The 14,194-nt window shown below is 47.7% G+C and overlaps 1 protein-coding gene across 1 annotated transcript in view; it reads left to right on the top strand.

The window, feature by feature from the left end:
• The window catches only part of TBC1D1 (TBC1 domain family member 1), a 207,145-nt gene extending 196,239 nt beyond the window's left edge, over positions 1-10,906 (top strand). Inside the window, 2 exon segments of the mRNA XM_023753657.1 lie at positions 4,590-4,763; positions 8,863-10,906. Of these exon segments, the coding sequence (XP_023609425.1) occupies positions 4,590-4,763; positions 8,863-9,048 (360 nt within the window). The 3' untranslated portion in view covers positions 9,049-10,906.
• Positions 10,907-14,194: the final 3,288 nt, after the last annotated feature.

Genomic DNA, 14,194 nt, shown 5'->3' with positions numbered 1-14,194 from the left:
AGTGTGGTGCGAGCTACCGCGGTGCTTGTGCAAGGCTCACGGGAGCCTGTCTGGTGGAGGCGTGAGCTCTCATGGTTGAGACTTGAAGGGCATACAGTTCAGCTGAGCCTCAAAGAATTCACCTAAGCTGTGGCCGGGTAGCTCAGTTGGTCAGGGCATCACCCTGCTTCACCAAGGTTGTGGGTGCTATCCCCAGCCGGGGCACATAGAAGAATCGACCAAGGCATGCATAAATATGTGGAACAACAAATCTCTCTCCCCCAACCCTCTCAAATCAATAAATAAGTTTAAAAAAAGAAAAAGAAAAAAGAATGAGCCAAGACGGGTGAGCACACATCTTCTGTAGAGGGCCAGAGAGTGAGGTTGTGGGCTTTGTAGGCCATAAGCCTTATGGCATAAGGTCTCTGCTGCAGCCACTCAGCTCTGCCTTTGCAGAGTGAAAGCAGCCACGGACGGTGTGTATAGGAATGAGGTGACCGTGCTGCAGTGAAACTTTATTTACAGAAACATGCGGTGGGACAGATTCAGTCTGCAGGCTGTCGTTGCTGGCCCCTGGTCACAGCATATGTAAAGGCATGGGAGTGAGAGACTAGAGAGAGATTCCAGATGCCTGGCGGTTCAGCGTGTGTGCGTGTGCGTGTGCATGTACGTGTGTGTGTGTGTGTGTGTGTGTGTGTGTGAGAGAGAGAGAGAGAGAGAGAGAGAGAGAGAGAGAGAGAGGGGGGTGGGGGAGAGTGAGAGAGATGGTTAGAGTCTGAGGAGTCCTGGCCTCCAGAGGGGGCTGTAGTCTCGAGTCCTGCTCAGAAATGAGGCCGAGGTGCAGTGTGCTTCCTCTGCAGGCTCACAGAACCCCAGGTTTGACCTTGGAGGAATCAGGGTGGAAGTGGTAAGTGCGTTAATTGCACACAGTTGTCCTGTACGCATGGGCAGGTCTGGCGTCTCTGTGATCGCCATTGGCTCCATTTCACTAAATGCCCTCTCCATGGGTGGTCTTGGCTCCAGAGGCTGGGACACAGCCTGCGAACAGGATGAGAGAGAGCAGCGAGGACACTGGCCCAGTCCAGGCGGATGGGCTGGGAGCAGCCACAGAGGGGGCAGGTCCAGAGCTGAGAGCCCCGGGCAGGAGGACAGAGCCCTTCAGGCTCTGTGGAGTCCTTGGTGTGACTTAAAAATCCCGACCCAAGAAGAGGGGAAACCCTGGGGGTAAACAGAAACTAAGAGGAGGTCCAGTTTGCATTCCTGTCACAGTGAGTGCATCGGCCTCTGCAGCCCCAGTTCAGTGTAAGGAAGGAAAACAGTCGGGGTGGGGGTGGGGAGACAGGGAAAGAGCCTATTTCCCAGCTCCCTTTGGGCTCCATTTAAAGCGTGACCCCAGCCTGTCAGTGTATCAGGTAAGAACTGTCAGTGTATCAGGTGAGAAATGCAGAATCTGGGGCCTCACCAGAGACCTGCTGAGTCCAAATCTGCATTTTAGCAAGATCCCAGGGGATCCGCACCCTGGGAACCAATGGAGAAGCTCTGCTCCTGGCAACTTCACTGTAAACAGCTGGCAGTTCTCTGTGCGAGCTGAGCATGTGGGGCCGGAACCAGAATCTTAACAAGGCTCCTTTGTTCAGAAGGGCTCCTCGGAGCCCGTGGCCAGGCCCCCTTTCCTGCCTTTGGGAGGAGCCCTCTGCCTGGGCAGTTTGCACTGTTGGAAGTGAGTACTTTTTAAAAAGGCCCATCAGTGCCAGACCTAGAGGGTGTGGTAGGGTGGGAGGGATACTTTATTTTACCACTGGCATTGTTTAGGATTGTGTGCATGTGGTGGTAATAAAAAGCAGGCCAACTATGAGTGGGGTTTGTTACTGTTTTTAAATGCACGACAGACCCTGCCGCCCCCTTACTGCTGATACCTGGGCCGACCGCTCCTCTCTCCGCCTCGGGTGCGCCACTGAGACCGACAGAGGCGGGCAGGTGTGGGGTGGGGACGTGGAAAGTACGGGGCTAGTTTTGCAGACACCAGGTTCACAGCTTCATTATGCAGTGTCCACAGACGGCAGAGAGAAACTCCGTCTCCATTAGCACATGAGCCAAGAACTTAAGACAGTTCTCTAAGGAGGAGGTCCGTGTAATAAACAGCATCTGGGAAAATATTTAGCTTCGTGCATGATTCAAGTGTAAATAACATATAATGCTTTACTGACTAGATTAACCAAACGAAATGTTTCATGCCAATACACAGTGCCAAGGGTGTGTGCACTGAGGCTGGCACATTCGTGTGCTGCTAATGGTGTTGTACCCTGATCGTTCCCATGTGGGAAGCAATTTGGCAATATGTCTCGAGAACCAGTAAAATATTCTTCCCCTTTGACTTAGTAATCCTATTTCCTGGAATGTATCCTTAGAAAATAATCCGAAATATGGGGAAAGCCATATGGACAAGGACGCTTAGAGTTGTCATTTAGAGCAACAGAAACTCTCAAGTAACTGGGCAGCCAACACTGGTTGCATGGATTGGCATGGCTGTGATATGTCGAGGTGGTAGAGTACCATGAAGCCATTTATAAAAATGATGGCTATGAAGAATATATAGCAACTTGAACAAGCATTGTCTGAGGAGACCAGGGCTCTTTTTACCACCAACCACGTGCTGCCGTGGTTTGGGATAAATTCTGGGGCATCACTGCCAAATCTGAGGGCCCTCAGTGTTTGGAGACCCAGGAGATAATGGTGCCATTAAGCGGAGACGATTATGACCCGGGCAGGTTCCTAGGTATTAATGGAGGCCTGAGAGTTTATAGCTTCAGGCACAGTTGAGAGCCATTAACCTCAGCTGATCACCAATCTGTGTAAATGGCCAGACGTTTTGTTCCCAAGTTTTCCAGGTTAAGAGCTCCTTTAAAAATAAATCTTGGTGGAAGAAGAGAGGTAGCTGTGTGTGTGTGACATTTGTTCTGTACCCCATTTATAGTCACACCCCAATGCCACACAGTCTCGGTTTTACTGTTGGCGGTTTGAGCTGTTCAGAAGGTCCATGCTGTGGCATCCTTTGTCATTTTGCTGAAGCGCGAGCTTGAATGTGAGGGTTTCACAACAAGTGTGTGGAAGCAGATCCCGTAGCTGAGTGAGCACCTGCCTCTTGGCTTGCCAGCCAGGTGCTGGGAACGTTGTGTCCTGTAACTCCCCCAGAAGTGCTGGAGGCCACGAACTGATCCTGGGAGAGGTCAAGAGACCTGCTCAAGGTCATTCGGGGAGTCGCCGGTGGAGCCGGGATCTGAGACTGACTCAAAGCCTCTGAGTCAGTTTCCTTGACTGAAAATAGAGATGATAATCTCTGCTGACCTCACGGTCACTCTCAGGGATGACTGAGAGTCGGGTCAATACAGTAAACAGCACACACACATGCCACCAATACAATGTGAGTTAGTTTTTCAGCATAGAAAGACTTTGTGCCTAATTAGTATCCATTGAATTAAATTGAAAACCAGGAAGCTGAGGAATTAGCCTTAAGGGAGACAAAATGAGATTGTTGTAAACAGTGAGATAGTAAACATGGTTTTTTAAAATGGATTTCAGGGAAGATAGGACTCACCCCTGTGAGTGCTGATAGAGGGCCATCAGGGGAAACGAGCTGTCTATTGATTTTAACTCTGTTGGCCTTTCTTTTTCAGGAAATGTGCTGAAAAGTCCGTTTCTGCTCCTGTAAAGCCCAATCTCACTCTCTAACCGTGTATTCTGATCATGTGGCTTCTTTATGTGGTGACTGAATTCCCAGATTCCCCAGGGTCCGTGTTGGGTGCCCAGGGGCTCAGCCCCATGGTGTTTTCAACGCAGCCAGGAAAGAGAGGAGGTGCCTGAGGCGGCAGCCTCTGCCCTCTGCCCCCCTTGCAGCCCTGCCCCCGCCCCCCTCAAGCTCAGCCCCCAAGAGAAAGCACAGACAGACCACTCACTCCCTCGTGCACTCGGGGCTGTTTTTCACACGGGTGGTTTTTTCATCACTGTTACTATTATGGGAAGGAAGGCAGCGCAGGCATTGTTTCGTATTCACTCATCTATGTGGGTGACATTTGGGTTTTGGCTCATTGCTGCATGTCTTGTGTGCAAAGCATGGTTTTCAGTAAACAGCTCCATTACTTAGCTGTTCTTGTAACTCTGAAAACCCAGCTGAACTATAATTAAACTTTGACTCGGTGACTGGGCAGATAGGGCTGCGATGCTTTTGTTTTGTTTCCTCCCTTTGACCCATAGTTGATGCATAAAACCTAATAGAGTTTTCAGAGAAGAAGAAAGTAAGTATTGGAATCAGAGCTCAAAACAAATGTTGTGTGCCTTTGTAAAAACAAGGTGTCGGCTTTTGGAAAATGAATATCAGGGACCATACTTACTGTTGTCTTAGGCTTAACTCCAAATGCTTCTTATATCCTTTCCTCCCAAGTAAAATGATTCCTTCTCAGTGCAGAGAGTTTTCTTAAATTATCATTAATATGCCAGGCACAGAGTAGGCGTTTTAGTGGGTCTCGTTGACATGGTCACGTGTGTGTGTGTGTGTGTGTGCTTGTGTGGTTTTTCTCACTTTTGGTGCCTGATGACTTCTCTGCATTTAACAGGTGTTTGAGATGGACATTTCTAAGCAGTTACAAGCATATGAAGTGGAGTACCATGTGCTTCAAGAAGAACTTATCGATTCCTCTCCTCTCAGCGACAACCAAAGAATGGACAAATTGGAGAAAACCAACAGCAGCTTACGCAAACAGAACCTCGACCTCCTGGAACAACTGCAGGTAGAGCATATTCAGGAGGCAGCTTCCTGAACCCCGGTAGTTCATTAACTCAGCAGGCTGGGCTTTCCCACGACCGCAGGACCCTTCTGCCCAGGTCCATTTAGAGTTGGGATCAAAGGTATCTCGGGAGTCCTGGGCCTTCCTCTGAGGCAGCAGACAGGTGATCCTTTGCTGAAGTCAGACAGCCTTCTGAGGGGCTGTTTCTGCTGTTAGCAGGAACTTGCGATCCAGACTCTGCAGAGCTCTTAGCTGAATGCCAGCAGTTGTGCTTTGAATAATGACAAGAGAAGCAAAGGCTTGAGCTTCTATGAGCAAAATCAGCCAGGTCCACGGAGGGATGTTAAAGGAGGAAGGCGACACTGACATCTACCTTGCAAAATAAACCAGGCTCAGTGGTTGAGCATCGCCCATGCACCAAAAGGTCACTGGTTTGATTCCCGGTCAGGGCACATGCCCGGGTTGCGGGCTCGATCCCCAGTAGGGGGCGTACATCAATGTTTCTTTCTCATTGTTGTTTCTATCTCTCCCTTTTCCTTCTCCCGCTCTCTCTACAAATCAAACATATTAAAAAATAAAATTAAAAAAGTAAACCAGGGCATAGGATCGTGATACATGTGTCCTTGGTGCAAATACCAAGCCTTGATTGATGAAGGACACAGTTCTCCACTCTGGAAGCTTCCATTTTACCATGGATGCGTGTGGACGAAGACACTAGGAAGGCAAACACTGGTTGTGTGCACAGAGGGTGACAGGAAGCAAGGGCAGGGGCAGCCCGGAGCCCTGGTCTCCCCACGTCTCCCACCCACGCTTTCCCCAGGGCAGACCGCTGACCAGCTCAGTCCTGACTCCCTTGTTTGTGTGACAAGGACAGGAAGAAAACCTAACGGCTTAGCACACACACAGCTCCTTTTCCAATCTGATGGAATAAAGGAACCACATGGTCTACTTTTTTAACATCAGAAATGGGCGGTAATGCTGTCAGTGTTAAGGAATTGTTTGTGGAGTGTTTACAAAAATTTTTTTGAGTTTCCGCAGGAAAAAATACATTTTCTTCCCCACCCCACCCCCAAGTGTGTGTTTTATGCGCTCTTGGGCTGACCTGAGAATTAGCTTTCCTTCCCGACCTGAGCCTCTATTTCTCTCCATAGGAAGTTGCCGCTTTGCAGACACAGGCTCGGCAGTGATATGAGAAAGGCCAGCATCTGAGAGCCTAATAAATCAGCCGGGTCTGAAGTGCATTTCCCTCTGCAGGGATCTGTCCCCGTACCCAAGGAGATATTTACTCTAGAGCAGTGGTTCTCAACCCTCCTAATGCCGTGACCCTCTAATACAGTTCCTCATGTTGTGGTGACCCTCAACCATAAAATTATTTTCGTTGCTACTTCATAACTGCAATTTTGCTACTGTTATGAATTGTAATGTAAATATCTGATATGCAGGATGTATTTTCATTGTTACAAATTGAACATAATTAAAGCATAGTGATTAATCACATATATGTAATTATATATGTGTTTTCCGATGGTCTTAGGCGACCCCTGTGAAAGGGTCATTCGACCCCCAAAGGGGTCTCGACCCACAGGTTGAGAACCGCTGCTCTAGAGGAACAAAGAAAAATGCATTCCCCGCCCAGTCCTCACTGCCCGTCACATTCGGAAACGTGGCTGCTTCTCTCCCCGTGACCTAGGTGTCCTAACTCAAAGTGTGTCTGTGTGCAGTCTCTCCAGGACGCTGCAGCCGTCACGTGTGAGAAAGGTTCAAGGGGATACAGAGCCTTATCTGGCCTGTAAGGGTCTGCAGTGTAGGCGGTCATTTCAAACGCCTTCCGAACAAACACTGGGTCCTTGACATATACCAGGCGGAACAGAGCTCAGACTCGCGTCTGCAGCACGGGGCTTGTTAAGAGAGGCAGGAGGCTCATTTTACTGGGCCAACGTCCGGGTGGGTTTTGTGCGTGTGTGAGATGGAGGGTGGAGAGTGAGTTTGTGTTGCTTCTGTGATACTGTCCCTTTTCGTAAAGAGAGGGTGTTGTGAAAAGCTGCTCCAAAATCCGCATTCCTCAGGAAAGGCGCCTGGCAGTAATGGTGACAACAGGTGTTCTCCTCGCAATGCTCTTTCTCTTGACCAAGCGGCTCTGTGTTTCTGGAGGGGTCACTCAGGACCGCAGCTTATGCCAGCCCACCACACTGACTGAGTCCTGCTGTGGGGGCACCGTAAGACATTGTTGATCTCAAAGAGTTGGGGTACGGACTGTGTTGTTGGTTGGTAGGTGCTTGTATGTCCTGTTCCCATGACCCTCGAGGAGTCACAGGGGGTTCCTGTCCTTCAGCTGGACTGTAAGTTCTGTGAGACGCTCACCTCCATCTTTTTTTTTTTTAAGCAGTTTTCAGAGTCCAATGGTTAATTTTTCAACATAAATTTTTTTTCTTATTTTTTATTTTTGCCAAAGTATCAAAATTGACCCATTTTCTAGCTTTGTTCTGCCTATATAGTTATTAGACATCCCAAAGCCCCACTTATTCTCTTGGTTACACTTAAAAATGTTGTCTCGCAGTGGGAGACCAAACCGTTACCCTGTTTTGTCCAGCGGCATCCATGAGGCAATCTCATAGACATGTCAGGTGGTGCCAAATAATAATGGACGGACGTTTTTCATAGTAATCAACCGCAAGTCCTTGGGCGCCAGGAGCCAGGCGCAGTGGGGGGCAGCCTCCTGTGCAGGAGGAGACCTGATTTCTCAGGGGAGAGCTTCGGTCTCACCGGGGAGCCCTGATGCTCGCGTGGCAGTCAGTGGCTCTGCAGAAAGCTCCCCGCTGAGCTCTGGGTGCCCCTGGTGTGTCGTGGGGCTTCTGAACAAGCGATCCTTCCTGGACACGCGGTGGGGCCTGACCCAGGCCTGGGCCGAGGGTAGGACTGTGCGGCTCAGAGTCCTGCTGGTAGGAACGCACCAGGCATGAGCACCCCGGCCTGGTGGGCCAGCAAACTTAGGATCCCAGTAGTATATTCTATTTTGAGTGTCCCAGTAGCACAGCCAAAGCTAGACTTGGAGTCATGAATTGTCTGTCCAGCACAAGTGTTATCGTGTTCAAAACACAGTTTCTCCTGTTTGAAAATGAGAAGAAAAAAATAGTACCATCCCCCCACCCCCCCGAAATAGATGGGAACCTGTGGCCCCTGGGCTGGATTAACCACCCGGTGACCAGAGCACAGCTGGGGGCCGAGGCCAAGGCCAGAGAGGCCGCAGGACAGCAGGGGGGTCGGTGGTTTTCTTAGGAAACCCTCAGCTTCGCTAGAGCCAGCTCACTGGCTGCCTGGAAGCCTGCCTGATCGCATACAAGAGAGAAGCACCTGGAAGTGCAAACTGACTTTAATGTTGTGCCAGCCACTGAGGACGTGGGCCAGGTGGACATGAGGAGACTGCTTAGCTCGCGGAGGTGGTGACAGGTCCGAGACCCTGCACGGGAGCCTCTTAGCAGAACGCATGGCTATTCACAGCGCCCAACACATGTTCCAGGGTGAATGCCCATGTTCCTTGACATAGTGATATCTTGTCACTCTACGGAAAATAGAAAGAATTTCAGATTAGTGAGCTATTGCTGCTTGGGCCTTTACGTGGAATCCCTTTTGACTGTCAGTTTGAAATCAGTTTGTACTTGTAAATAGATGATGTCATCTAAATAGGCCAGGATGTGCTGCAGTAATAAGTAAAGCTCCAAATCTCAGTGGCAGACCACAAAGGTCTTTGTCCCCGAAGCGCCACCTCTTCTCCAGGATGATGCTGTGGCCATATCTGAGCTGCCATCCCTGTAGTGTGTGGCTCGGAGCTCGGGCTCCCTCTGCATTGTGAAGCCACCGCCTCCATGTACAGCTCCCAAAGCAGCCACAGCAGGGGAGGAGCTCTGGTGGCCCAGACTACCTGCAAGGGAGCCTGGGAATGTAGTCTTCCTGTGTGGCCAGAAGAACTGATGGTACCCAGCGGACTCCTCTCTGCCAAAATGTGGCTCCACAGCTCCCCAAAGGCCGGACAGGGGAGTGTACTGTGGATCCCCCTGTGTTGTCACTGGGCAATGACAGTCTCATGTTTCCTTTTACTCTCCAGGTGGCAAATGGTAGGATCCAGAGCCTGGAAGCCACCGTGGAGAAGCTCCTGACCAATGAAAGCAAGCTGAAGCAGGCTGCCCTGGCCTTGGAGCTGGAGAGGTCAGCGCTGCTGCGGACGGTGGAGGAGCTCCAGCGGCGGACCGCAGAGCTGAGGGCACCCCAGCCTGACCTCGTGCAGCCCTAGCCCGCGGGCGACTGATAGCATCTCGCCAGGGCACGGCCCGAGGAGACGTGGGACACCATCCGACACTGTCCAGGCCTTAACCGAGAGAGACAGAAGATGCTGGAGGGAGAGAGCGAGGCGCGGAGCATGCTTCTCAGGGAGGAAACTGGCTCGCCAGCACACGGAGTCTTCTGAACGGAAACTTGCGGATCAGGGGGATGAGTGTCCCCGTGTTTTTATTGTTGTTTAGGTTCCAGTGGGTCCTGATGACTGTAATCAGTAGATTTAGACGGCATGGACATGAATAAATGCACTTTTATGTTCTTTTTTCAGTATTACTGTGTTTGTAAAGAGCATTCTTCATACTGTGGAATTGCAAAAGCCCGAGGGCTCGAGATGATTCCTCTGGCAAAGGTGGGGTCCATGGCTCTCCCACGGAGGGGCGGTGTGACTGCTTCCTCAGCGGCGTCGGCAGGTGGCCCTGGTCCATGCTCGCCTGGAAGGCCAAGATGACCATTGGGAAAGATCAAAAGTGATTCATTTAAATGTGACATCTTGAATTTGATCACTATTCTTGGTATTTAATGAAGTTTCTTTTTAAAAAAATCATATTTTCATACATTTTTTGCTTAGTCCTTACATATTGATCAAAGTTATTGTTTTATGGGAAAATCACCATTTTTAAAACTCTGCGAGGGATTGCTTGAATGCAACCTGTAGTTGTAGAGTCTGAGATATTTATTTCTTTGTGGTGTTTCATATTCATTAAAAATTGAGTTGCGTATTTATTTTTGCAGCTGTGTGTCCCTTTGAGCCTCCACTCCTTGGGAATCTGATTCTTTGCAGAGGTAGCAGGGCACAGCAGCATTTTTTAGGGATGCCAGAGACTTGGGGACTTTCAAAAGGAGATCAAAATTGTAAACAAATGTATGGCAGCTGAGAGCAGTTTCCTGGAGGTAGGATATGTGTTTTGAATATAATTCCCAACACGGTGACCCTCCCCCTACCTCAGGACGATGAGGTCCTTGTGCCTTCAACACGCAGAAAGCTGCTCACGGCTGCCCTGGCTTCACCTCGTCACGGGGCCTGCCGTGCGCGCTCTCAGAATCCACGTGTCCTTACAAGGGGTGGTCAGAGAGGAACTGGGTAGGCACATGTCACTTCCTTCAAAGTAGAATCATTGCTGGTCTTGATCATCCTAGCCCAGAGATTGTCAGCCCTTGTCATCTCATGGCACACACAAGCTACTTACTAAAGTTCTGCAGCACACCAAAAAGATGTATTTTTTGCTGATCTGACAAAAAATACATATAATTTTGATTCATTCACACCAGATGGCTGTTGTTGTGTTGGCTGTTGTCATTTTTCTATTTGACAATCTAAGGGAAAAGAGGTCAGTGCCCCTGACTAAATAGTCAGGTATTGCATGTTTTAGAAATACCTGCGGCACACCGGGTGAAAATCGCTGTCCTAACCACTTCTTCTGTTCCACAGGAGTTTCTTCTGACTCTTTTAATTAAGCCTGAGGTGAAAGGAAGGATTCTCATATTTGGAGTCATTGTCAGTCTCCCCAGACATTTCAGAGGAAGACAAGCTTGCTGCCTAAACACGTGGGCGATATCTGAGACCTTTCCTATTTCCCATGTGAGGATAGCAGTTCTCTGCATAAACCAAGACGACAAGCCCAGTGGCCTTTATCCCAGGTTGTTCCACCAGATATACTGGGAGTTAACATTGGAGGGCTTCTTTCCACATATTTTACTGTTTGATGTTTAATAATGTTGAAATCTGGACATCTTCTGACCATTACTCAAAAGCATTGACTCCACATTAAATAAGAAACTAGAAAGCAATAAAGTAATTTATGTGCACACTTTTATGGTGTTTGGGTTGTCTGGTTTTTTTTTTTTTTAAGAAACTTTGGATTTTTGCTTTTTAGTCCAGGAGTGAAGGAATGCCTCATGAACACCTGTGGGTCAAAGTGTGAATGTTACCTCACCATCAGTGAAATCATTTGAAGTCTTATGTTTTTAGTATTGCTACCCAAATGCTTGTTAGGTTGTAACACCTCCATGCAGGGTGTGATAGTAGCACTAATTAGACCAGCTCCATCGCTTGTACGTGCCAGCAAGTGCTGCTATGACATCGCTGGGCAGAGGGTACTGAGGACAGGAGCCTGTGGAAGCAGGTTGGACAGAGTCTTGCCTGTGACATAGCCAGGGAAAGAGAAATGTATAGAACCAACTCACATCCCTGCATGAGGATGAGCAAAGGCAAACTTTTAAGCCAAGTAAGCTTCATATTCTCCCCAAACACACTCGTGTGTGCATTCACGGTTGTCTTTCTTTGGTACCATTTGTGCCCTCTTAGACCTAGAACATGATGAGCCCTCAGGAAGCCCAGTACTAGAAAACATGCATAGAAATTTCCTCTATGTGGAATACTCATTTTGGGGGTTTGTGTTTGGTTTGGTTGGTGAATCGGTAGAAGTGTTGCTCTGAGTGCTATGGAAATCAGAATTTGTAACAGGAATTAGACCCAACACAATCGTGGGAGGAAATGAGAAGTGAACTGTCAGAAGGAGGTATGCAAATTGAGGTGTGCCAACCAGCTCCTCATCTGAGAAGCAAAACACACGTTCCATGTTGAAGTGGGCCTGGGGAGGTGGCGTTCTTGGAGCTCTGTGGGAAGCTGGTGCTGCCACGTGGTGACCACCAGGCGGCATTTACAGCCAGATGCCTAGTGGTGAGCCTGGGGCCACCCTAGGTCAATGCTCAAGGTCAACACTTGGGAAGAAGAGATGAAAGTGGACAAGAGGAGAATGAGGACAGGCACCTCTGGGTCTGTTAGTTGCCACATTTGACTATGATGACCTTCAGAGAAAAATGGCCGTTGCTTCACTTTTGTCTTCCAAATCTCACACAAGTAACTCTGTGAGCCAATTCCAACGTACAACCACCCAGGGAAAAGAACTCTGGGAAAGGGAGTTCTGACCTAACTCAGATTATGGTACAAATCACAACAGCTAATTTTGAAACCTAATTTGAATGATTGCATGCATGTGTGAGTCTTTACAGAGGCCCTCCATCTAGCTATATAAAAGGCTAATATGCTAAGTGTCCTTCCCTCTGTCCGGATAATGATGTCACATAGCAATGCCTGGCTTCCTCTCCCTAGTGACTAGCCTTCTCTGCAGCCAGGAATACTACTTTCTTTATAGTCAGGTGGAAACACTACACTGTAACCAGATGTCTGTGAAGCATTTTCCCATGCCTCATCTCATTTGGTCCTCACAGAAGTCCTGGAGTAGGTAGATAGGAGACTCGGTGGAATCCTATTTTCTTCTTGTTAGCTGGAAAATGGAGATTTAGAAAGCTTAGAAACTTGACCTGACTGAAAAGAAGTAAGAAATGGTGGACCTTGAAAATGACTTCAGGTTTTCTCACTGTGCAGAATATAGTCAAACACTGCTGCAGTTAAATATTTTATCCTTTGTTCTCCCTGTGTGATCTACAATAATAATGCGCTTCATGTTGATATTAACTGTTGTGTTGCTGTCAATTACCTGAAAGAGAGGTTGGGGTGCTTCACTAGGCTGGGAAAAAGTTAGCTAAATCAGAAAGCAGGTCTAATTAAGCAAGTCTATTCTATATCGATAAAAGGCTAAGTTGACTCACACATGCATGATACATATAAAGCTCTCACTGGCGCCAATTGCACATGTGTGTTTCTATCTGTCATTGTTGATCATGAATTTGGTTGACACTTATAGAGAAAGGGCGAATAGCGATATTAAAATATTTCTTCTAATTTCCTTTCAATGTGCATGAATTCATGCACCAGGCCACTAGTCTAAATATATATGGCTAGGGATCCATAGAATTCAGATCCACAGATTAATTTTGACTTTGAGAGTCACTGATGATGCCACATTGGAGACTAAAAGCTTCACCAGATCACTGCTGCCATCCAGGACACCTCCTGTCCTTCATCTCCCCTCTGTCAAGTGTTACAACAGCTCTACAAATTAAATCCAGTGGGAAAACAGTGTACAGGCCACATTGTCTTAAATGGAAACTATGCTTTAAGGGTTTAGAATAACTTAGAATAATCTTGGACTGGGAGAGCTGCGAGCAACTTCCTACTTCATACTAGACATCCACATCCCTCCTCATTTGATAGAAGAAAAAGTAAGTGAGGTGAAAAGACGCTAAGGTCGCCTAATGGTTACAGGATCCGAGTAGATCCCCAGCCTCCTGCCAGCTTCCTCGTTGACACCACCCAGTTTGAACTGCAGAGTTTTAAGAATCATTTCTGATGCCATCAAGATTCAAAGCAAGGAAAGGTCTGTGTAATTTTTACGGGGTGACCTATATAGTAAGGAGCCAAAGTCAAGTTTCCTCCTGAAATGTGGGATCTCCAGGGGCCTTACTTTATCATGAGTGAAACCCAGGGGTTCTTCAGCCCAGCCCTACGTGTGCTCAGAGGCAGGGAATCCTCCGGCAACAGGGTCTGAATCGATGGGTCCAGCGTTTGTTCTTGACGTTTATTCTTTTGTTTTTTACCTTTAGACTTTTGAAAACCCTTGAATTGTAATGCTTTTTAGAAAAAAAAATCAACCCAGAATTGCCTTAGTTTATATAAAAGGGAAAGCATCCATTATGTAAAGTTTGTTTGTTTGTTTGTTTTTGCTGCAATCTTTAGAAATGATCAGAATGACTAGGGAAATGTAAGAGTTAGGCTATGGAGCAGCCACAAACAGTCATTGTCTGAACCATTTGAAATTATAACAAAAGATTAATGTTTTAGGTTTCATAGATACCTGCCTTCATTTGGGTTGTACCCTTATAAGCACAGTGTCTGAGGGTACACTACTGTGTGTGTTTATTTTAAAATTTTGTACATGACTGCATTTTATTATAAAATAGAAGTTTTAAAATGAGGTCAATCCTTGGCCAGTGTAGCTCTGTTGGTTGGGTGGTGTCCCGTGCACCAAAAGGTTGCCAGTTCGAGTCCCAGTCAGGGCACATGTCCCTCTTGTGGGATCAATCCTTGTTAGGGAGCTTGTTGGAGGCAGCTGATCCATGTTTCGCTCTTATATCGATGTTTCTCTCTCCCTCTCCCTTCCTCTTTCTCTCAAATCAATAAAAATATGTTTCAAATAAAA

Source organism: Myotis lucifugus, unplaced genomic scaffold (genome assembly GCF_000147115.1).
Source record: "Myotis lucifugus unplaced genomic scaffold, Myoluc2.0 scaffold_48, whole genome shotgun sequence".
Classification (NCBI taxonomy): domain Eukaryota; kingdom Metazoa; phylum Chordata; class Mammalia; order Chiroptera; family Vespertilionidae; genus Myotis; species Myotis lucifugus.
The sequence above is the reverse complement of the archived record's forward strand: the minus strand, read 5'-3'. Positions and strand labels throughout refer to the sequence as shown.